The 22,939-nt window shown below is 39.3% G+C and overlaps 2 protein-coding genes across 16 annotated transcripts in view; one reads left to right on the top strand and one right to left on the bottom strand.

The window, feature by feature from the left end:
* The window catches only part of LOC306849677 (ubiquitin-associated protein 2-like), a 31,237-nt gene extending 24,360 nt beyond the window's left edge, over positions 1–6,877 (bottom strand). For 3 of the 13 annotated variants that reach the window (XM_079384876.1, XM_079384888.1, XM_079384886.1), the window contains exons 1-6: positions 6,508–6,559; positions 5,387–5,523; positions 5,195–5,272; positions 2,003–2,113; positions 1,639–1,783; positions 1,401–1,478 (exon numbers count right to left, since the gene is read on the bottom strand). In XM_079384876.1, coding sequence (XP_079241002.1) covers positions 1,401–1,478; positions 1,639–1,783; positions 2,003–2,113; positions 5,195–5,272; positions 5,387–5,482 — 508 coding nt within the window. In that variant the 5' untranslated portion in view covers positions 5,483–5,523; positions 6,508–6,559. Of the gene's footprint in view, positions 1–1,400; positions 1,479–1,638; positions 1,784–2,002; positions 2,114–5,194; positions 5,273–5,386; positions 5,618–6,303 lie in introns of those variants that run through there. The other 10 variants (XM_079384887.1, XM_079384880.1, XM_079384882.1 and 7 more) reach the window with 8 other exon arrangements.
* Positions 6,878–7,944: 1,067 nt separating this feature from the next.
* The window catches only part of LOC306849675 (A disintegrin and metalloproteinase with thrombospondin motifs 13-like), a 27,957-nt gene continuing 12,962 nt past the window's right edge, over positions 7,945–22,939 (top strand). For all 3 annotated transcript variants that reach the window (XM_079384873.1, XM_079384874.1, XM_079384872.1), the window contains exons 1-15: positions 7,945–8,141; positions 8,821–8,887; positions 9,055–9,323; positions 9,408–9,570; positions 11,255–11,388; positions 11,473–11,556; positions 11,642–11,766; positions 12,242–12,388; positions 12,514–12,648; positions 15,788–15,938; positions 16,468–16,572; positions 16,786–16,934; positions 17,119–17,182; positions 18,489–18,615; positions 18,685–18,833. In XM_079384873.1, coding sequence (XP_079240999.1) covers positions 8,046–8,141; positions 8,821–8,887; positions 9,055–9,323; positions 9,408–9,570; positions 11,255–11,388; positions 11,473–11,556; positions 11,642–11,766; positions 12,242–12,388; positions 12,514–12,648; positions 15,788–15,938; positions 16,468–16,572; positions 16,786–16,934; positions 17,119–17,182; positions 18,489–18,615; positions 18,685–18,833 — 1,965 coding nt within the window. In that variant the 5' untranslated portion in view covers positions 7,945–8,045. The remainder of the gene's footprint in view (positions 8,142–8,820; positions 8,888–9,054; positions 9,324–9,407; positions 9,571–11,254; positions 11,389–11,472; positions 11,557–11,641; positions 11,767–12,241; positions 12,389–12,513; positions 12,649–15,787; positions 15,939–16,467; positions 16,573–16,785; positions 16,935–17,118; positions 17,183–18,488; positions 18,616–18,684; positions 18,834–22,939) is intronic.

The raw sequence follows: 22,939 nt of genomic DNA, 5'->3' as shown, positions 1-22,939 counted from the left end.
AAATTAATCGTTTAGATTAATCGACAAATTATTCGATAGATTAATCAAAATAAAAATAGTCGTTAGTGGCAGCCCTAATTTTGATTCTTGATTTATACATATTCTGATCCAATCATATACACAGATTTCACCAGATGATGGTCAATTATCAGACTGATATTAGTAATTTGAAGAAAAAAAGTGTAAAAATGTAAACAAAAGTGTCAGTCTTTTATAAAAGACTTATAAAGTTTCAGAACTTTTTTAATGCTGTTCTTTAGAACTATCTATTCATCAAACAATCATGAATAAAAAACCTATCGGAGTAAAAATATTGATAAGAAATGTTTCTTGAGCAGCAAATCAGCATATTAGAATTATTTCTGAAGGATCGTGCAACACTAAAGACTTGAGTAATGATGCTGAAAACTTCACAAAAGAAATTCACAATATTTACGTGTTTCAAAACACAAATAAAACAAAATAGTTTTATTGTATTTTAGTCAAATAAATGCAGCCTTGGGTGAGCATTAGGGGTGGGAGAAAAAAAATAGATTCACCTATCGCGATTCTTTTTCAAACGATTTAAAAATCGATTGGTTTATCTCAGAATAAATTTTTATTTCATTATTTTATTTTTCATAAGAAGTGGTGGGGATTTTACACTTTGGATTTTACACACTGCTGGGAAAACATGACCAAACATGACTGAAACAGTATGCAAAGTAGCACTTTATTTTATTTCAGAAAGTATTTTTTCTGCTCATTTTGTAGAACATTTGACTATTATATTCATGTGCAAGTTCAGGGTTTTGGTACTTGAAAGTTTCACGATTCAAGGTACTTTAAATGTACACCGTGTATGTGTATGCTCCTGAAAAGTTTAGAAAGAGGTGATGCATTGTATTTGTTAATATGACTCATCATATACAGTCTCTTTTAAGGGTATAATCAACTATTTTCCATTGTCTAGTCTTTAATAAGCAAACAAAAAAAAAAATCACAATAAATTGTAATATCGAATCGCAATAGTAACTGCTAAGATGTATTTTTTTTTTTTTTACAGTGACAGTCTGTATATTAAGTGTATCATTCAACTTTTTACCATGGTATAGAGTTAAAAACAAAAATCGCAAAAAAGCAATATCGAATCGCAATACATATCGTATCGGCACCCAAGTATCGTGATGGAATCGAATCAGGAGGTAGATGTATCGTCCCATACCTAGTGAGCATAACAGACACCTTTCAAAAACACATGCACACAATCTTACCAATCCCAAGCTTGAGTGTTAGTGTTCCACATATTTTTGAATAATCGACTGCTCATTTTTATGTAGCTAGTCAACTTAAAAACCACTTCTGGGGGCAGCAGAGTATTAGTAAGCAGTAATGTCTTGAAATGCATATAATGCACTGACCTCTCCCTCTTCCTCTGCGCCCGCGGTCTCCTCCTCTCTCTCCTGGAGCTGAATCAAACCCGTTCTCTTCCGACCGCCCTAAAAGAAAAAAAAAAAAAAAGTCCAAGAGCAGTGAATGCCTATACACCTGATTGCCAATCACCACGACAACATTATTATGCGGTCTAATTGGACATCTTGCCTCAGGCAAAAACACAACCTATACATGCAAGTTAGGATATGTACACACTACACGCACCTTCCTGGTTGTAGCTGGCCCCTCGGCCACGTCTGTTTGGACCCCCGCGGCCTCTGCCTTCCCTTTCTCCTCTCTTCTCCCTGCTCTCTGGAGCTGTCCCTTCTTTTCCAACACTTTTCTTCTTGCCAACTGTCTCCCATGAGTCCTGTGCAAGCATGAGAATAATTCAACTATCAGAAACATGGAAATATTAACCTCAAAGACCTATAGCAGCTTAATAACAAGTATGGCAGGCTAGCAAAGCTGGAAAAGCTCCATGGCATTATTTCAACCCAGTCTAGATTTTCTAGCATAATTACATTAAATTACAAAAGACTTTGAAACAGAAACGAGTCAAACAGGATCAACTGTAGCAAGCGCACACCTTGACAGTGACCTCCTCCAGCAGGAAGTTGATAGCCCTGTTGACGTCCCCATTACAGTCGTGAAGGGCTACCATACACTCATCCTGATTTTTGCCTGTAACCTCCATGAGCTGGGACACAAACACAACCAAATGCAATCAAACACTTGAAGATACAACAAAACACCATATTATCTCATTATTATATTTTACAGTAAAATTTACTTCTGTCACATTCTGATGATTTTATTAAAGTCTACAATTTATTACAACAAAACTCTAGATGTACATCTATAAACCAGAAATTATACTGATTCATTTAAATGAAGCATACACCACAAAAACCTTGATTCACTGAATTAGACTTTGAAGACTAGAATTATCTGAAAGTAACTGATTCTCTCAAATCTGATTCATTGAACTACAGACTAATTCAAAACAAAAAGGTAAGAGTTCAAGACTGATTCTAGAATCTCTATCTACCAGAGAGAAATTATATTGATTCATGGGAAACTAAAATAAAACGTAACAAATATTGATTCATTTTGAGATGGAAATGTGAAAGTAACTGCTGTGAATGAAGAACCACTCCGACGGATTCATTAGTCATTAATGTCTTTGCACACAGAGTCTGAAATTATCGTATGCGGTTTTTTTGTTATCCTTTCCTATCAAAATGCTTGCTACGAATGGGAAAACGCAGAAAACTGTTTTTTTATTGTGGACGAAAGTTTCGGAGGCAGTGTGTAAACGTGATTGACAACATGAGGTTGTATTTATTTTTTAACGTGCAAAAACTCTTTAACTCTTCAGCTTCAGCGCACAGCTCGAACGGCAGTGCACAACATTATGATTGGGACTGTCATATACATAACATTTAGAAAAAAAATTTAAATAAAAAAGTTGTGAATTCTTTGGGGTTTATTTGCCGTTTTTGAGCGTTGTTATGAGAAGAGCCAAGAGCGCGTCCACGAGTTACACACCTGACTAGCGCATAATTTAGTTCAAGATAATATGTGCATTTCCATCTTTCTGTGCATTTATAAGTTGTATGTTTATGTTCTATAAATATCTGATTCTCATATAGCCTAATTAACCCGCTATAACAAGCGCTTCAGTTTACCGGTTTTCATTCAGCTCCTCAGCTACAGCGCACAGCTCAAACAGCAATGCTGCTATTTAAAGCTGCAGTCGGTAACTTTTTTTTATTTCAAAATTGACTAAATTTATATAATAAGCAAGTACACCATGAATCCATTTCCTAAACCGTGTTTTTTGGCTTGTCCTGAATCACTACAGTATACCTATAATAAGTGTTTATATTAGGGATGCATCGATCCGATACTCAGGATCGGTATCGGCTCAGATACGGGCATTTTCTGTATAATCCAATATTGTGCACATACTATTCTGCGTTATTGTTGAGCCCCACGAAAGGCACAAAAATATTATAAAGCACCATAAAGTTTTCATGCAATATATTTCAAGTGTTCTTAAGCGGTTCCATAGTTTAAGCTGAGGTACAGATGAATATTTAAGTCGTTAAATTCAAGTTCAGGTAAACTCTTCTCTCTGCTGCGACTGTCTGTCATCCATTCAGCATTCAAACTGCGTGTCACGTTCGGTTACTACAGTCAAACTATCTTCAAGAGCGCAGTTACTGAGGTTTAAATCTGTTAAAAGAAAAGGATCAATAGACGAATGCACAGATTTAATACACTACGCATCAATATCTCTTCCCTTTGTACTTTTCTGTACGTACTCGGAGGGCTGTGCAGCCTGCGCGCTGTGACTCCGTCTCGCTTCAAGCACGGGATGCGCATAAGCGCTTTGTGCCGCTCTGTATTGGAGCCTTTCGTTTTATAATACTTTTGCGCAATGAAAGATTATTAATAGTCTTTCTTGTTCTGTCCTATCCATCACATGCTTCTGCCTTCATTAATGTGCTATAGATTTAAAAGAAATGTCTTTTAATTTTATAGTGTATATATTTACATGTAAACGTATTTGCTTGTTTTTTTCATGAATGTATTTTACAACAATACAAAGAGCAATGTGTACCATTTCACCAGATTTAGTCCTACACTTATTCACTTTTATTTGTAAAATGTTTCACTAGGTTTCATAAAATTATTGTGCACCCGTGATTTTTCTAGAGTATCTTTTGCTGCTGAATTATCCACTAACCTAGTTTATAATAGTATTTTTGTCATAGATTGATTATATATTTCTTCATTTGTTATTTTTCATTCAAATGAAGTTATCTATATGTAGTAGATTGTGTTTAACACACAAAAGAGTGACGATCAGGTCAACAGAGAGAAGTATTGAAATTCTACATCGTTTAAAAAAAAAAAAAAGCGCTGGTATCGGATTGGATCGGTATCGGCAGATATTTTCGGTATCGGATTGGTTCTGAAAAAATGGTATTGTTGCATCCCAAGTTTATATGCGGACTATTTAAGACTGGTTCGGGTAGGTACCGCTGCGGATTAGCCTGGTACCTGCGTGATTCGTTATACACATAAACAGAGAGAGGTAGCTCCGGCTACAATGTTCTTACGCAAGACGCATGCAGTTCTGTTTATTAACCGCTAGAGCGCCACTGCAGCTTTAACAGTGGTATTAATTTGTTACTTTTTCAAAATCATTGATGCATTATTAATAATTACCACCACTTTTATTTTTCTCTTATTTTCATCAACAATATGGTTTAGTAATTAAAATCATTTCATTATTGTCCGTGCAGGGGCTTTTCCACTTAATTGATCCATGGCGCATGCATTTTGATTCTTTACACATGTAATGATGTCCAATGATTTGTTTAATATTTTATTTATTTGTAAGACTTTTTATGATGAAAGTTGGTAATGGGAGATTAACATTATTTTTAAAAATGTAAACTGTTCAAATTCGGCTGCTTATGTTGAAGTGTTTGGGATGTGGCTTTTAATGAAACCTTTTTTGTAATCAGGCTCTCAAAAAGTACATAAAAATTTGGATATAGATTTATCGGCCAACATCGGTTATCGCTTTCAAATATAAAGAATTATCGTATCGGCCAAAATGTTCACATCTGTTCATCCCTAATTCCATCCTCAGTACTGGATATCAGATTTTGTCCTCCGTACTGGAATATTGACATGAATATGGAAATTAAAAAACTTCAGGCCATGATATTGCTGACTTCTGTAGATTTCAAGTGTTGCTCACCTGCTGGGCTTTGCCCTCAAAATCTGCATCGTTTTTGTCGTAAATCATCTGAGCGAGTCGGATCTGTTCGGCTGTGGCCTAGAGACAGATGACACAGTTACACATCCATATTCAGACCATACATTTATAAGCTGGTCCTCAGGCTTGTGTATATGGCACACCTAACTGATGAAGAGTGTGTGTACGGCTCACCTGAATCTGTTTCTGTGGCTGTGAGGTGTGTGTGGTTTGTGGTAGGGCTTTGTCTCGATTGCCCCTGGCAGCATCAGTGACCACTGAAGTCATCATAAACAGTATATACAAAATAATGTATGTACAAAATAGAAAATCTGGAGGAGAAGAGGAAACAGAATCAGATTATTACACGCACACAAGACTAAAAAAAATATTCCCAAGACATTTGTGTACGAAGCGGTTGGTGACAGGTGCAGCAGGCCTGTGGCTAGTTTAACTCTCAGTACTGTACTTCTCATGTAAAACCATCACCCCCTAACTATACAGCACTTAAATATAGCCATGCAAACATAGTCTGGACTGGTGTCCACTTACACACCCACCCAAACCCCACTCCTGAAAAGATAAAACACGCCTGCAACAACATATAAACAGCTCATCAGTCTTAAAGGGACAGCTCACGAAAAAATTAAAAAACAGTGATAAATACTGGAAACGATATTAGAATAACAACCCGCATTTTTATGTCTATCCCTTTAAGGGCCAAGTCTCAAAACGAACCGAGTAACCTAAATAGATGCATAGTTGGCTATTCCGAACGTACGGTTCGGCCAAAAAACGCTGTCTAGTTAACTTAGGGAGCTCGGTGCGTTTTAAGCAACGAAAAGATTTTAGCTAAGTGCAGACTAAAAATAATCGCGGTAACGGCTTGAATTCGCGGTGACCGTCGTGTCTATCAATCGTCGTGACGAACTAAAAACACACAGAACCGTGAAATGGCCCTTAGCAACAGACACACAAACTCATGCGAGTGACCGTTATATCGTTTTAGCGCACGTGAAAATACATAACTGGGTCATAGTTATGTATCAGCAGTCAGTTTTGGATAGAGTTAGATTAGACGGGAGAGCAAAAACAAGCAGATGCTAACGCACTCAGCTAACTGTTTGGTCTTCACCACGCCGCGCCGCTGCTAATGCTATGAACAACCGTTAACAGACTTCAGCTCATCTGCCGCTAATAATGTATCGAAATCGACTAAAGTAAACATTTAACCATTGGCCAGATAGAAACACAAGCTCTTTTTACAAGTCGACGGTAACGGCTTTGTTTTCAGTCTTACTGCATCACAGACATACCCTTTCCGCTCCCTCAAAGCCGTGTGTTTTTACCTGCCCACTGACCGCACGCGCTTCCCTCATCCAGCAGCGCGAAACTCGCGACAACAAACAAGCCGTTTTTCAAAATAAAAGCCCAGATTACTAAAATAAAAGTCCTGGCCGTTTTCGCATAGCATCTACTACTATGTGGTTAAACGTAAAGTAGGGACCAACATTTTAGATCATTTTTCTGTTTTACATTTCTCTAATTTAATTTAAAAAAAAAAATGGTGAATTATAAATTACACGATCAGTACAATAATCTCTGTTTGAACATCTGAACTGTCCAGAATCGTATGTAGGCTACAGTATAATCAATTTGATCCTTGATTTAAAACTTCGGAATTCTGACTCTTTTCTGTTTATTTTCAAAAAATAGGGGATTTTGAAAGCGACGTCCGAGTCGTTTTAACGAACCAGTTCATGGATTAAACGATTCGTTCGCGAGCGGAGAACTTCATTCGGACACGTGGAGCGAAAGCGCGTTACTTTAATAGACGAATGACTTGATTGTGTGACAGTTTTCCAGTTTATGGATCTAATGCGTTTTGTATACGCAAATGCACATTATATTTAGATTCTAAACGATGCTGTGTTTTATTAGCTGCAACATTTCACTGGCATAATGCTGAGAACTTGGACTGGGACGTTATAATTAAACATTAATAGAGAAAACCGGTATAAAAACATCAATATGTGCATACATATGCCTTTATTGGCGTCGTGGTGATGTAATAGAATCACTGAATCATTTTAATAGATTCAATGAACTGAAAGAACCGATTCGCATAAATGAGTCGGATTCCCATAACCCCAGATTTTAAATGTGGTCTCATACATGTACTATTTGACCCACCAAATATTAATAAATCGTTAGCAAATTTGATTTAAATTAAGAGTTAAGAGTCTGTACCAATCCAAAAACATTGAATTATTTAGTTAACTGATACAATTAGTAATATTAAGTATGCCACAAACTAATATTTTTAATTATTAAAATGATGTGGTTGATAACACTGAAAATCATTGTCTCAGAAAGTCTAATCAGAGCTTCCAAATATAAATTCATCGAGTAGTCTCATAAACCGACTGTTGGTTATTCCTATAGTATTTATTTAATGTTGTCCCCCTTCACTAGTTTAACAGCATGTTCCTGTGATTTGGAGTTTGTTCATACATGAGATTTCTCTTCTAGTTTTCCTGCAATGTCAGAAATCAACAAAACAGGCATTAAAGGAGAGCCAACCACAGCACAGCTTGTTACCTTCTACACAGATCATGGTGTGTCAACAACTATTGTCTGTCATTCATCAACTCAGTGTTTCAGCGGGGCTTGCCCATGCCTGCTGATCTATAACCTTTTATGTTGATCTTTCTAAACAAGCAGAATGTGAGACATCAGTCTATGCACATGACACTTTCAACCAACTTCAAATATTCAGTCAGAATCGCAGCGGTACGGCAGGCTGACTGCTATCTTGGCATGTTCAGCTTCATTTGAGTAGCTCTGGTTCAAGATGTGGTCAAACATGGGAGCTCTGATCTGGCTCTTTCTGGTTCCAAGTTTGTTAAAAACAACAGCTCTACTGATTTCACAATGCGCTTTGCAGAAGGTAAGTGCTTTTAGGGAAAAAGGCAGATTTATTACCTTTATTTTAGAATGTTTACAGATATTAGATACGTTTAAATCCAAATGTATAGGACTTTCACTTGGTTCTAACATAAACATAATTATAAAAATAAAAACAATTAAAAAAAATGCAACACTACTGATCAAAGGTTTGGGGTCTGTTGGATTTTTCTTTTTTTGAAAGAAGTCTCTTATGCTCACCAATTTATTTGATCAAAAATATGTTAAAACAGTAATATTGTAAAATATTATTGCAATTAAAAATAACTTTTATTGTTTTAATAGATTTTAAAACAATTTATTCCAACTAATAAAAAACTAATATGCTGATTTGCAGCTCAAGAAACATTTCTTATTATTATTAGTGTTGAAAACAGTTGAGCTGCGTAATATGTCTGTGGAACCTGTAATATATATGCTTTTTAAAAGAACAATAATACAAATAAAATAAAATCAAATGTATCATTCTTGCTCAGTATAAGTTAATTCCCGAAAACTAAAAGTTTACTGACCTCAAACTGAATGGAAGTGTATTTATACTGTCATTTATGAAATGTATTGAACTTTGCCTATTGTGAACATTTACAGTATTTATGTGCAATATACCTTTTTTTATTATTTGATCAAATCTAATTTTATTTGTATTTGTTTTTATTTCTCAGGATTTTTTAGAGTCACTGAAACCTCAAGATTTATTTTATTATTTTGATACCATTTCCATTAAATCAGGTGAGTCTGATTCACAGATGTTGAGAAATACTAGTCACAAATAAGGAGTCAGAAGGTTCACAGATAGGCCAGTAGGTTCATAAATACAAATGAGTGGTTTTAAAACACTTGAAAATGTCTAAACTAAACATGTAAACACCCTGACATTGGTAGTTTGTTCTCCTCAGTGCCTCACTTTGAGCTGGTGTGGGTGAATTGCTCGAGGAATGAGCCTTTCAGAGGGCTATGGAGGTGCTCGTTTCACAGCGAAGAAGAGAGTTTTGAGCTAGGCCAACACAGAGATGAACAACCCGTGTCCTGTCCCACGAGTCTGGAGATGGTGATCAACTCAACAGTGAGTGTGGTGAAGAAAAGGGAGGATGTGTGTTGCGAACAGCTGAAGTTACTGAGACCAGCGCATACGAGAACTCTTCTCCCCATCTGCCATGGCAAATTAGTAAGAAGATGCTTTTTGCTGTGTTGTCCATATACAGTACTATATGAAGACACATTTCTAATAATAGTCTGTATTTGTCCTCAGCAAGGTCTGATTCAGTCAGGGGGGAAAAGGCTGTATGTTCGCCCGGTGCTTCAAAAACACATAGACCATCTGAAGGAGCTTACTGTGGATTTACCTTCTGGTGTTGCTCACCTGCTGTTGACACACACATTACCAGTGAGGACACGTCTTAAACAGCCTAAAAGTGAGTGAACATTGTACTGGTTAAATACACACAATGCACAGTACCATATCATTGAGCATAAGCCTATCAGTGAACTGAAGTCCACAGCAATACATTTTGCTTTTGAGCTTGTCCATCTATTCAAAGTGCTGTTCATGTCAAGTCAAGTCAAATCAGCTTGATGTATATAGTGTTTGATTGTTTCAAATGAGCTTCACAGTGGAAAGTAACAAAATCATTGATGGATGTATTCTTGTTTTCTGTCCATACTATTTTTCAGTTGTAGGTCTATGTACACATGCAGACTTCTTTGGCCACTGCTTCACATTTCACTGTTTTTCTGTGTCTCACGCTATGAGTACCAAACACAGTGTTCATTTAAAAATGATCAGCTGTAAAATATTGTAAGAGCATTTTCTGCATTTTACATTGTTATGCCAGTAGGTGGCGACAAGTAACTGACAAGTGACTCATTCAGTCAAGTAATTAGTTCAAAACATTGATTCATTCAGGAACAAAACAAAGCTGTGTTGAAAATCACATACTGCCTAACTAATACTTTTGAATACGTTTGAACTTACATACAAATCTACAACTAGTACAAATGTGTCTAGTGTGAACGAAATTTGGACATAGTACTGTACATCCACCATGTTCTCATTGTCATGTAACTTAAAGTGTCAGATGCACACTTCATAATCTCAGCAGAAGTAGTACTTTTCATCTTCTGTTTACTTTTCATTTTCTGTTTTATAAATACTATGAAAGTAGTGTTGTCAAACGATTAATCGCGATTAATCGCATACAAAATAAAAGTTTTTGTTTCCATAATACATGTGTGTGTTCTGTGTATATTTATTATGTATATATATATAAATACACACACATACAGTATATATTTTGAAAATATTTATATGTATTTACATGTCTATATTTATATTCATATAATTTATATTCTATATAATATATGAACATAACATATATTTCTGAAATATATACATGCTTGTGTGTGTGTGTGTGTGTGTGTGTGTGTGTGTGTATATATATATATATATATATATATATATATATAATAAACACAGTACACATTCATATATTATGGAAACAAAAACTTGTATTTTGTATGTGATTAATCGCGATTGATCGTTTTACCATAATAGAATTAAGACTATTTACTATTTACTTTTTACTTTTAACTATTTACTTCACAAACTAGTTTTTGCCTACTACACAGAAAGGATGTAGGCATGGAAGCAGGGCAAGTCTTTATGAGTGAGTAACTGAATCATTCACTCAACAAATTCGATCAAAACATGGATTCATTCAGGAATAAAACCTCACTGCTGTTTGTTGCTGAGAAATGTGCAACGTGTTAGCAGAGCAAAAACCGACTGTATAAACATCAATATTGAATCTGAAATGTGTCTAAAGTTACTTTTTTATTTACTGAACTGTTATATAAAATAAATGTCACACTCACAATTAAGCTGTTCATCTGAATGTCAGTATAGCTGTTGTTTGTGCTACAGCCAAATCAAGTTCAGTATGCTAAAGTAAATATGTAGTACATAGACTATACAAAGAGCTACTTTGGTCATACTATGATCTTCTAAATTTAATACTTAATTTCGAATTAATTAAACTTCTCTTATCTTATTATATAAACTCAATTGTTTCTGATATGCTGTTCATGCATCTGTCTTAGGTCAGTTCAGGTTACGGCGAACACCTCTGGGGTCAGAGGTCACACATCTGGAGCTAGCAGTGGTGGTGGGTCCAGATGTCTTTGATGTTCATAGGCAGGACACTGAGAGATACATCCTAACCAACCTCAACATCGTATGTGTGCGTTTAATCTACATTTTCAGTTACAAACAACCAAAGACACTTTATATTGTTTAAGTATCTTTTCTACTCTTGCAGGCCTCTGAGCTTCTAAGAGATGTTACTCTAGGCGCCAACATAAGAGTTCATCTTGTTCGTATGGTCATTCTCACAGAGCCAAAGGTAATAATGAATATTTGACCTGGTTTTGTACACAACAACCATTATATTAATCCACAAGGACAATAAAGTTTGCTTTAATCCACAGCCAGACATCCAGATCTCAGAAAACATCACTTCTTCTTTAAAAAGTGTGTGTGAGTGGGGTCAGAAAGTCAACCCTGATGCTGACACTGACCCTTTACATGCAGATCTGCTGTTATACATTACCAGGTGTGGATTGGGAGCACTCTTAATTAAAAGATAGTCTTTCCTCATGTGTAATTTTGACAAATTTTGTATTTTTTGTAATTTTGTAGGCTATTTTTCATATATGTAATTTTCAGTGATTTTGGTATAAAACTCTTGTTATAAAGTATTTAAAATATACCATTTTAATGTTGTTTCTACATTAACTTGGACATTTAGTTTGAAAATATATTTATATTTATATTTACATATTATAATGTATTTTAATACATTTTAAAATACTTAGAATTGTGTGGAATTACAGAAACATTTACAATAAATTAGTTAATCATAGTATAATTATATTATATTGTATGATATATATTGAATTGCAGTGCACTTCATTTTCGGAGCAAGCTGTCAGATGTCTCAAAAATCTTTGAAGTATCAGTCACAAAAATATCACTATCAATTGTTTCTGCATACCTGCATTTTAGTGCCTGTCTTTGACATCATTAAGGTTTGATCTGGTGTTACCCAATGGGAATAAGCTTGTGAGAGGTGTGACCCAGCTGGGCGGAGTCTGTTCCACTCAGTGGAACTGTGTGATTACAGAAGATACTGGCTTTGATCTTGGCATTACCATCGCTCACGAGATTGGCCACAGGTAAGCTTGACAACATTAAAGTTCAGACGAGAGTCATATTGCCATACTGAAATGTGAGGTGAAACAGATGAATTATTTTAATCCAAGTGGTTAATTGGTTATTGTTTTTTTTTTGTTTTTTTCAGTTTTGGCATAAATCATGATGGAATAGACAACACATGCAGCTCCAGTGGCTTTATGATGGCATCTGACGGAGGTTATAACAGTGTCGATCTCACCTGGTCCCAGTGCAGCAGAGCTCAGCTCCACAACTTCTTCAGGTGCCAGTCACTTACTGCGTCACAGGCATATACATCAGCCTTCAAAATCTGAGACCACTATGCTGCAGTTGTGCATTTTTTATTTAATCACAAATTATGATCAATTTAACAATTTGTTATAGTTTTTAATTCAACAATTGTCATGAGTTTCATAATTTCTAAATCTTTGTTTATTTCCTAATTTAAATAATAAAAAAAACAACTTATGTATAAATTGGTGAATCATGAATAATTTATTTTTTTGTTTTTTAAATATGACATGCTGTGACAGGCATCAATTCTGTTCTGTTCATTTGAGTTTTTCACTTGCACCATGTTTATTTATTGTAGTTTATATAGTGCTGTCAAACGATTAATCGTGATAAAAGTTTTTGTTTACATAATATATGTGTGTGTACTCTGTATATTTATTATGTACATATAAATACAAACACATGCATGTATATTTTGAAAATATTTACATGTATATACATTTATATTCTTATATTTTATATTATATATAAATATATTTAATATATAAACATAACATATTTTTCTTAAATATGCACGTGTTAGTATTTATATATACATAATAAATATACACATATATTATCTAAAAAAACGTTTAATTTGGATGCGATTAATCGTTTGACAGCACTAATTTTATATTATTCCATTTCACTTAAAAGTTTGGGGTAAGTAAGATTCTTATTGGTTACACTTTATTTTGATAGTCCACTTTAGACATTCTACTAGCTATAAGTAACTTTGTAACTACTTGTCAACTACATGTCAACTAATTCTCATTCATTTGCAACTACATGTCTACTAATTCTCAGTAGGGTAGGTTCAGGGTTAGCATAATAAGTTGACATACTTGCAAAGTTTCTCATAGTCAGTATGTTGTATGTTGTGGATCCATCAAAATAAAGTGTTAGAAGATATTAAGCAGACAGTCTACTAATACTCTAATGACTACTAGTTGACATGTAGTTGCAAAGTTACTGTCATGAGTCCGGGCCCTGCAGTTCTTCCTTTCACCACCAGAGGTCACCATCTCCTGTCCTCCCAGACTCCATTCCCCTAACTCCACACACCTGTCACTTATTACATTTGCAGCTGTTCCCCATTGTCATGGACTATTTATACAACACATTCCCGCTGCTCTGTTTGGTTGAATTAATTGTATTAATGGTATTTGTTTAATGTTGTCGATACATGCACTGTGTTGCCGTTTGATGTATCCCGTTCCTGAACCTGTATTGTTTTGCCTTGTTGGCCTTTTTGTTTCTTATTAAAGCCGTCTTTCCTGCATTTGGACCCAGACCTTGTTCTTTCCACGGTGCTCTCTTAGTGATCCGTGACAGAATTCAATCAGCAACATGGGTCCAGCAGGGAAGTTCCTCAACATCCGCCAAGTAGACTGGAGCATTGAGGATTACGCCAGGGACTTCGTTGGAGTGGCTTGTCGGTCGGCTACTGAGAAGACCTGCCTCATGGTCTTTTTCTGGGGAGGCCTAGCTGAGCCCTTCAAGTCCCTTATGCCTTACTGGCCCCCCAAGGTGTCACTGGAGGAGTATGTCAATCGGGCTCTGTACTTGAGAGACTCAACCTTCAGGATGGAATTAGCTGCGGATCCCGCTCACAGTTCTCCCGACGCGGCAATCCAATGGGCGTCAGAGGCCTCATCGGCCGCACCCAGTTCCTCGCGCTCGTTCCCGGATCTCCCGAAGCAGCGGTGTCCGCTCACGATCCTCCGGAGGCGACGGTGTCTGCTCATGATCCTCTGGAGGCGGCGGTGCCCGTTCACGGTTCCCCCGAGGAAGAGGTGTCCGCTCACGGTTCCCCCGAGGAGGTGGTGTCCGCTCACAAAGCTCCCGAGGCAGCAGTGTCTGCTTACAAGGCTCCTGAGGCGGTTGTTCCCACTCACGAGCCTCTCGAGGCGGCGGTGCCTGCTCACGTTCCTCCCGAGGCGGCGGTGCCCGCTCACAAACCTCCCGAGGTGGTTGCTGCTCATGATCCTCCCAAAGCGGCGGTGTCTGCTCACAATTCCCCTGAGACAGCGGTGTCCGCTCACAAGTCTCGACGGTGCCCACTCACAGTTCCCCCGTGGCAGCGGTGCCCACTAGCGGTCCTCCCGGGGCGGCGGTGTTCTCTCACGGTTCCCCTGCGGCGGCGCCCGCTCACAGTTGCCTCGAGGCGGCGGTGTCCGCTGATGTTCCCCCCGCTGATGTGCCCCCCGAAGCAGTGGAGCCCGCCATTTCCCGCTCCAAGGTGACAGCTCCACACACACCGCTGTGGTGGCCGCTGGTTCTGCCCTGGGTCTCCATCCCACCGGCGCTGCCTCAGTCCCCAGGTCCCCCTCCAGCACACGGACCTGTACCCCCCCCATCCCACCGCACCATCTCCCATCCTCCCGGACTCCATTCCCCTAACTCCACACACCTGTCACTTATTACACTCGCAGCTGTTCCCCATTGTCATGGACTATTTATACACCACATTCACGCTGCTCTGTCTGGTTGAATTAATTGTATTAATGGTATTTGTTTAATGTTGTCGATACATGCACTGTGTTGCCGTTTGATGTATCCCGTTCCTGAACCTGTTTTGTTTTGCCTTGTTGACCTTTTTGTTTCTTATTAAAGCTGTCTTTCCTGCCTTTGGACCCAGACCTTGTTCTTTCCACGGTGCTCTCTTAGTGATCCGTGACAGTTACTTACTGTTAGTAGAATGTCTATCTAAAGTGGACTCTCGAAATAAAGTGTTACCTTTTTATTAATACTTTTCAACAAGAATGCATTACAAGCAAATAAAATTAAAAATCAATGAAAAACAAAGTTATGGTTTGCATAAAAATTTGAACTGTTTTCAACATTGATAATAAGAATTGTTTGTTTTGCGTAAATCAGCATATTATGATTTCTGAAGGATCATGTGACACTGAAGACTGAAGATGATGCTGAAAATCATTTACAGAAATAAATTAAATTCTAAAATACAAAACAGTTATTTTAAATTACAATGATATTTCACAATATCACTGTTTTTACTGTATTTTTGATCAAAGAAATGCAGCCTTGGAGAACGTAAGAGACTTCTTATGTATGGTATTCTTCATCATGATGATAAGTTGATTGTGTGTTGACTGTCTGTGCAGTGCTGGGAAGGCGGAGTGTGTGAAGGATGTGCCGGTGCTGGGTGGATCAGTGCAGGACTGGAGGCCTGGTCTCTTCTATGGAGTGGACGATCAGTGTCGTATAGCGTTTGGCAGCTCGGCTACTGCTTGCTCTTTCACTAATGGTGATATGGTGAGTAAGAATGATCCTCAGAAAACTATTTACCAGTGTAAATCATCAAAGAGCTGACTGCCATGCTAACACTTTAATAACCTTAAATCACTTGACCAGCATAGTTCTCTGTTTTATGTTGACATCTTTCCTGTTGATACTGTAGAAAGTTTGGCCATAACATTGAAAAGCACTGCTTTTTTTACATCACAGGAATAAATGACATTTTAAAATATATTTCAATCAAAAACACTTTTGTTTTAAATTGTAATAATATTTAACAATATTATTGTATTTTTAATTAAATTAATGCAGCCTTGCTGAGCATAAGATATGTCTATAGACCCCAAATATTTCAATGGTACTGTATGTATGTAGTTAAAATTAATTGAATCATCTTTTAGGAGAAGCATATGCAAATAGCGTATTGATATAACATAAAACATTTTACATTTCATTACTGTAGGTCTTTGATTGTACTTTTTATTTTGTCAATAAATATCTCCTTAAGTTTTATTGTGATGATTTTTTTCTCTCTGTTGGCATCAAGGCAACCTGTCGTGTTTTGTCCTGCCATATCAACCCTCGTGACCGCGGCTCATGCACTCGTCTTCTTGTTCCACTCTTGGACGGGACAGAGTGTGGGCCCAGTCAGGTGACAGACTGCTATTGACCAGCATTTATTAACAACGAATCCTTACAAATTATTTCTTGTATGCATCTTTATATATTCTTGCAATATTTTCTGGTTATTTGGAAGATGTTTGAGATTACTAGAAAGAAATTCACCATTACATTCTTCAAATATGAAATGTATTTCATACTGATTGAAAAATTTATTTTCCATTCTCTTTCGGTTTCGTTGTAGTGGTGTTTAAAGGGCCGGTGTGTGTCTCCTACTTTGGGTTCCTCCATGATTGTTCACGGCTCTTGGTCTTCATGGTCTGAATTCTCTCCCTGCTCACGAACATGTGGAGGAGGAATCACTTACCGCAGGAGACAGTGCAACAACCCCAGGTGCGAGAGTAACAGTATGACATGCACAACTTCTCTTAGAAATGAGAGCCTATAGAAAAATAACACTTCTCAATGTACTAAGTCAGTGCATCAGTACATTGTACTTTTTGTGTTTCTGCTGAGAAACTAGTGGTTATTAGATGCAATACAGCTGTATGTATTCATAGTGATATTTCTGTTTCAGGCCAGCCTTTGGTGGTACCGTCTGTGAAGGAGAAGACACGGAAGCTGAACTTTGTAATCGGCAGGTAATAGACCCCAGGCCTGTTTACTCTGGGCCTCTGTAGGTCATGTTAGTCAAATGAAGGGTTACACCATCCATACATTGCCACGAGGCTGCAGTGTGTATGCTGGCCTGCTTTTTTGTTTTCCTTTTTTTATTTGTTGCTAAATAGCATTTATTCTTTCAGTGTACATCCTATTATTTGACCTTATTTTTTGTAACACTTTACAAATGAGTTTAAACTGTCAACATCAGTTAAAGTAATAGGTATCATGAACAAGCAATGAACAGCATTTTAAAGAATGTAACTAAAATTGCATTGCAGTTCAAAAGTTTGAGGTAAGTAACATTTTTGAAAGAAATTAATACCTTTATTTGGCAAGGACAGATTAAATTAATCAAAAGCGACAGTGAAGACTTTTACTTTGCAAATAAAATATTTTTTAAATTATTTTTTTCAGTAAAGGATTTTACTTTAAAAAATATATATAAATGCTGTTATTTTGAACTTCCTATTTACCAAAAAAATCACAAGTTTTCAAAAATATATTGTTTTCAACATTAATAATAGGAAGAAATGTTTCTTAAGCAGCAAATCAGCATATTATAATGATTTCTCAGGAATAAATTACATTTATTAATAAATAAAACAGTTATTTTAATTTGTTATAATATTTCACAAAATTTAAGTTTTACTGTATTTTTAATCGAATAACTGCAGCCTTGGTGAGCAGAAGAGACTTTCAAAAACATTTTTAAAATCTTACCGATCCCAGACTTTTAAATGGAAGTGTATGTTAATTTTTGCTATTTTCAGCCATTCAAGCTATGCAAATTAATATTAATCAATGCATTATGAACAAACACTAATTAGCAATAAACAATGGTTATATTTATTAAAAATGAACTAGAGTTTTTTTTTGTCAGATGAATCTCTAAACATTATAATATTTAAATAATTTAACAACAGATTTGCATATTTTTCTGATGCAGAAAACATAAAATGCAGTAGACAAATTAAATATTTAATCTATTTTTAAGCAGGCCCTAAAATTTTTAGGATTGCATTCTTAGCTTTTCTCAACTTTTCATCAACCTAGGGTAATAACAAAGGTAATTTGCATATGTAGGCACTAAAGGTACAGTAGCAAAAACAGCCTGTTTAATGGTCAGAGAGATGGTGAAAAGTTGTAATGTAAAAGTTACTACTGTTGAAATGCAAGAAAGCTTGAAAACGTAACTTGAAATGACATTGCTTTTTGTAAAGTGAAATAAAAGCAGGTTTAAACTGATGGTTTAAGGTGACGTGCGTGTCTTGTTGTTTGTTCCAGTCCTGCAAGTCGACTCAGCTGGAGTTCATGTCTCAGCAGTGCTCAGCCACAGACCAGCAGCCTCTGTCAGTGTCTCCAGACTCCAGCTCAGTCTACACCTGGATCCCTGCTGTCGGCTACAGCTCAGGTACACATCTTCCTGTTCAGCTTGTCTTTTGTTGTTTTCTCTGTTCTCATGTCTCTTTCTCCCTTCCAGGTGATGCTCAGTGTAAACTGATGTGTCGCTCTCGTGAGCAGGACTTTATGGTGAGTCGTGGGTCTCAGTTCATCGATGGGACGCAGTGTGAAGCTGCTCATACTGTACCACGTGGTTCCAGTTCTGCCTGTCTGGGTGGAAAGTGCCAGGTAATGCCAGACACAAAATGTAAACCAAGTTTACTTCTTATTTAGTACACAGCTTTGTTTTAGATGAGTTGTGACATTTCAAAGTCTCTTATTCACCAATAATGGTCGTCTATAACAACTGAATAACAGATCGTTTATCCGTGAACCTGAGGCCGGTGCTTTTTTCACACCTCTCTTATCACACCGCTTACGTATGTATGGGAACTTGTTTCCACCACATAATAATTTAAGGTTTATCTGCGTACACACGGAATCACTGAAACAGACTGAAAATGACGTCGTACACATGCCAGACCAATATGTGGCGCTGTAATTCTGCCACAGAGATACACAAAAAAACAGAGAAGAAGACTTGGACCATGTGCGTAAACCTTGCGCGCTGAATACAAACTAACACACAAAGCAGAAGATTTTGCTTTAATAAAGTTAATGAGCTCAGTGGGTTCTGCAGCACGAACACAGGCACGTAGTCTGACATTGTTGTTGTTGTTGTCGCTGTTATGTGATGTAGCAGTGTCTGATTAGGGGTGAGACGTGGGCTGATGACGTCATCGCTTCAGAAAATATACGGATTCGCCGTCCACACGAAAACGTGAAAACGGCGTTTTCAAATTTATCCACCCTGGGACCCGGTTTCAAGAATTATCGGTTTCACTCTTCGAAAACGCCGGATTCGTGTGGACGAAACACCTATACAGTAAAAAATGTATGCGTATACAGCAAAACGCGTCTTCGTGTGGACGGGGCCTCAGTCACCACAGTCACCGCAGTCATCAGTCACCACTTACCCAAGATCACAATCACCTGTGTTCTAACCCTCTGCACCTGCCGATCTCCAATCAAGCCACCTATAAAGCCACGCTCCACTCACTCACAGTTCACTATCAGAACCAAGCCAGACCCTCTAACCTTACCTTGTGAATTTACTTACCTCAGAACTCCCGTTGATTCTCCACTGCTCCTGTTCTCCACCGCTCGGTGCTCGGTGATGCAGCTGGGTGTGGCGGCTTTCTGCTTCAGGTCTCTCTGTACATCGAGATGCAACCACAGGAGTTTGTCACCGAGCGCTCTAAGATAGCGTTTCTCACCTCTCTGCTGACAGGCAAGGCGTTGCTGTGGGCCAAGTCGATTTGGGACACCCAGAGTATAATTATCAATTCCTACGAGGCATTCGCCAATCACTTCAAGGAAGTTTTCAGAGTAGCCACAGGAAGGATTTCCGTGCAGGATTGGCTGCTTTGCCTACGTCAAGGAGAGTCATCTGTTGATGACTACACTCTGGATTTCCGCACGCTCACTGCCACCAGCGGATGGAATGAGACCGCGCTGTTACGTACCTATCGCCAAGGGTTGAACCCTCGTCTACGTGCCCAAATGGCGATTTACGATGACAGCGTGGGATTAGAGAGCTTCATGCAGCGCGCCTCTCGCATCTCTCAACGTCTCATCGCTTGTGACGAGGCCCTCCAGTACCAGACCCCAGGCTTGTGGATTCAGCTCGTTTGTCACGCACGGAGCGCGCTCGCCGCATTGCGGCTTGATTGTGTTTGTACTGTGCTTCCCCCGGTCATTACATCAGTGACTGCCCTACGAGACCTCCACGCTCAGTGGTGAGTACACTCCAACTAGAGCCCGATGTTTCCTCCTTGTCATTACTGTCAGTACAACTTCTCACCCCAGACTCCTCTGTTTCTGTCTCCGCCCTGGTCGACTCGGGCTCCTCGGGGAACTTCATCTCACAAGCCCTCTTAAACCACCTCAATCTCTCACGGAAGCAGCAACCCCGGGAGCTCCGAGTCGAGACCATTCAGGGAAACCCGCTTGGGCATGGAAGGATTAAGTATCGAGCTCCCCCTTTAAAACTCTGGGTCGGATGTTTGCCTGAGGAGACGATCACATTTCTGGTACTGGATGGACCCACGGTGGATATCATCCTGGGACTCCCATGGCTCAACCAACATTTTCCCATGGTCAGATGGGATCCCTGTGGAGTCACTCGCTGGAGCGAGGCCTGTTTCCAGAACTGCCTATCCGCTATTCCAAAGCCACCCAAGAAATTCTTATCCACCCAAGTCTGTTCCACCCTCGTCGAAAGTCCTGAGCCTCAGGTGAAGTGTACGATCCCATCTGAATACCAGGCGTTCCAGGATGTGTTTAGTAAGCAGGCAGCCACCTGCCTTCCACCACATTGGCCATGGGACTGTGCCATAGACCTGTTGCCTGGAGCCAAACTCCCTAAGGGTAGCGTATACCCATTGTCCATCCCGGAGCGCAAGGCCATGGAGGAGTACATCATGGAGGCTCTCCAACAAGGATTCATCCAACCATCCACTTCACCCACCGCATCCAGCTGCTTCTTCGTGGGCAAGAAGGACGGAGGCTTGAGGCCCTGCATTGATTATCGAGCCCTGAACTCCCAGACAGTAAAGTTGCCATACCCACTTCCCCTGGTCCCAGCCGCCCTCGAGGAACTCCGTGGAGCCCACGTCTTCTCCAAGCTGGACCTGCGGAGCGCTTAAAACCTTGTGCGGATCCGGACGGGCGATGAGTGGAAGATGGCATTCATCACACCCTCAGGCCACTACGAATACCGGGTTATGCCGTATGGCATCTCCAACTCACCGTCCGTCTTCCAGAGCTTCATGAACGAGGTGTTCCGGGAGTTCCTCCATCAGTTTGTGATCGTGTACATCGACGACATCCTTATATACTCCTGGAACCTGGCCGAGCTCGGTCGGTACCTTCGGTCATACTGCTCATCCGATCAGCACAGCTGGAGCCGATTCCTCCCCTGGGCCGAGTATGCCCAGAATTCCCTCCGCCAATCCACCACCGGACTAACACCATTCCAGTACATACTCGGTTTCCAGCCTCCGCTCTTCCCCTGGACTGAAGAGCCCTCGGAGGTTCCAGCTGTGGACTACTGGTTCCGAGAGAGCGAGAGGGTATGGGACTCAGCGCACATCCATCTCCAACGGGCAGTGCGGAGGCATAAGCACTTTGCAGACGCCCGACGGTCAGCAACCCCATATTACCAGCCAGGCGATTGGGTCTGGCTGTCTACCCGGACCTCCGCCTCCACCTGCCCTGCAAGAAGCTGAGTCCCCGCTACATAGGTCCCTTTGAGGTACAGAGGCAGGTCAACGACGTCACATACCAACTCCAACTTCCCCCAAGGTACTGCATTCATCCCACTTTCCACGTCTCACTCCCTTTTCCCCTTCCACCACAGGACGCACCGCACCGGACGCACCACCCCCTCCGGAGATGTTAGACGGGGCCGAAGTCTGGTCCGAGAGATCCTGGACTCACGGCGACAGGGCTCCCGGCTCGAGTACCTGGTGGATTGGGAAGGATACGGACCAGAGGAAAGATCCTGGGTGACCTGGGACGATATCCTGGATCCCTTACTCCTGGAGGAGTTCCATCGGAGTCACCCCAATCGTCCCGCACCCAGAGGCCGTGGCCGTCCCCGTCGTTGTGTTACCCCCTGGAGGGGGGGGTAATGTCAGTGAGTCTCAGTCACCTCAGTCATCAGTCACCACTTACCCAAGATCACAATCACCTGTGTTCTAACCCTCTGCCAATCTCCAATCAAGCCACCTATAAAGCCACGCTCCACTCACTCACAGATCGTCCGGTCTACAGTTCACTATGAGAACCAAGCCAGACCCTCTAACCTTACCTTGTGAATTTACTTACCTCAGATCTCCCGTTGATTCTCCACCGCACCTGTGCTCCACCGCTCCCTGCTTGTGATCTCATAATTAGATAAAAAGGTCACGTTTAACTGTTTTATTTTTTTTATTCCATGTTTGAAAAAAGTTTCCATAGACTTTTTCCATAGTTTCCAAGTTCCAAGACTTTCTCTCTTCTGTTTCATACAAACACAACTGGTACAATCTTCAGTCTTATGGACTGTAGCCCATTGAAAATTCAGGTTATTCAGTACTAATACTTCAGTATTAGTACTGTAGTCTTGTTGCCAGGATGATTGTTTTGTACATTGTAAAGGATAACATAATAAACAGGTAATTTTTAAAACACATTTCCAACTCAAATCAATATTTCATGTCTATGTAATTATTTATTTGGTGAAAAGCTGT

Source organism: Barbus barbus, assembly GCF_936440315.1.
Source record: "Barbus barbus genome assembly, chromosome: 29".
Lineage (NCBI taxonomy): Eukaryota > Metazoa > Chordata > Actinopteri > Cypriniformes > Cyprinidae > Barbus > Barbus barbus.
Note: the sequence above shows the minus strand (reverse complement) of the source record. Positions and strands in the feature narration are given on the sequence as shown.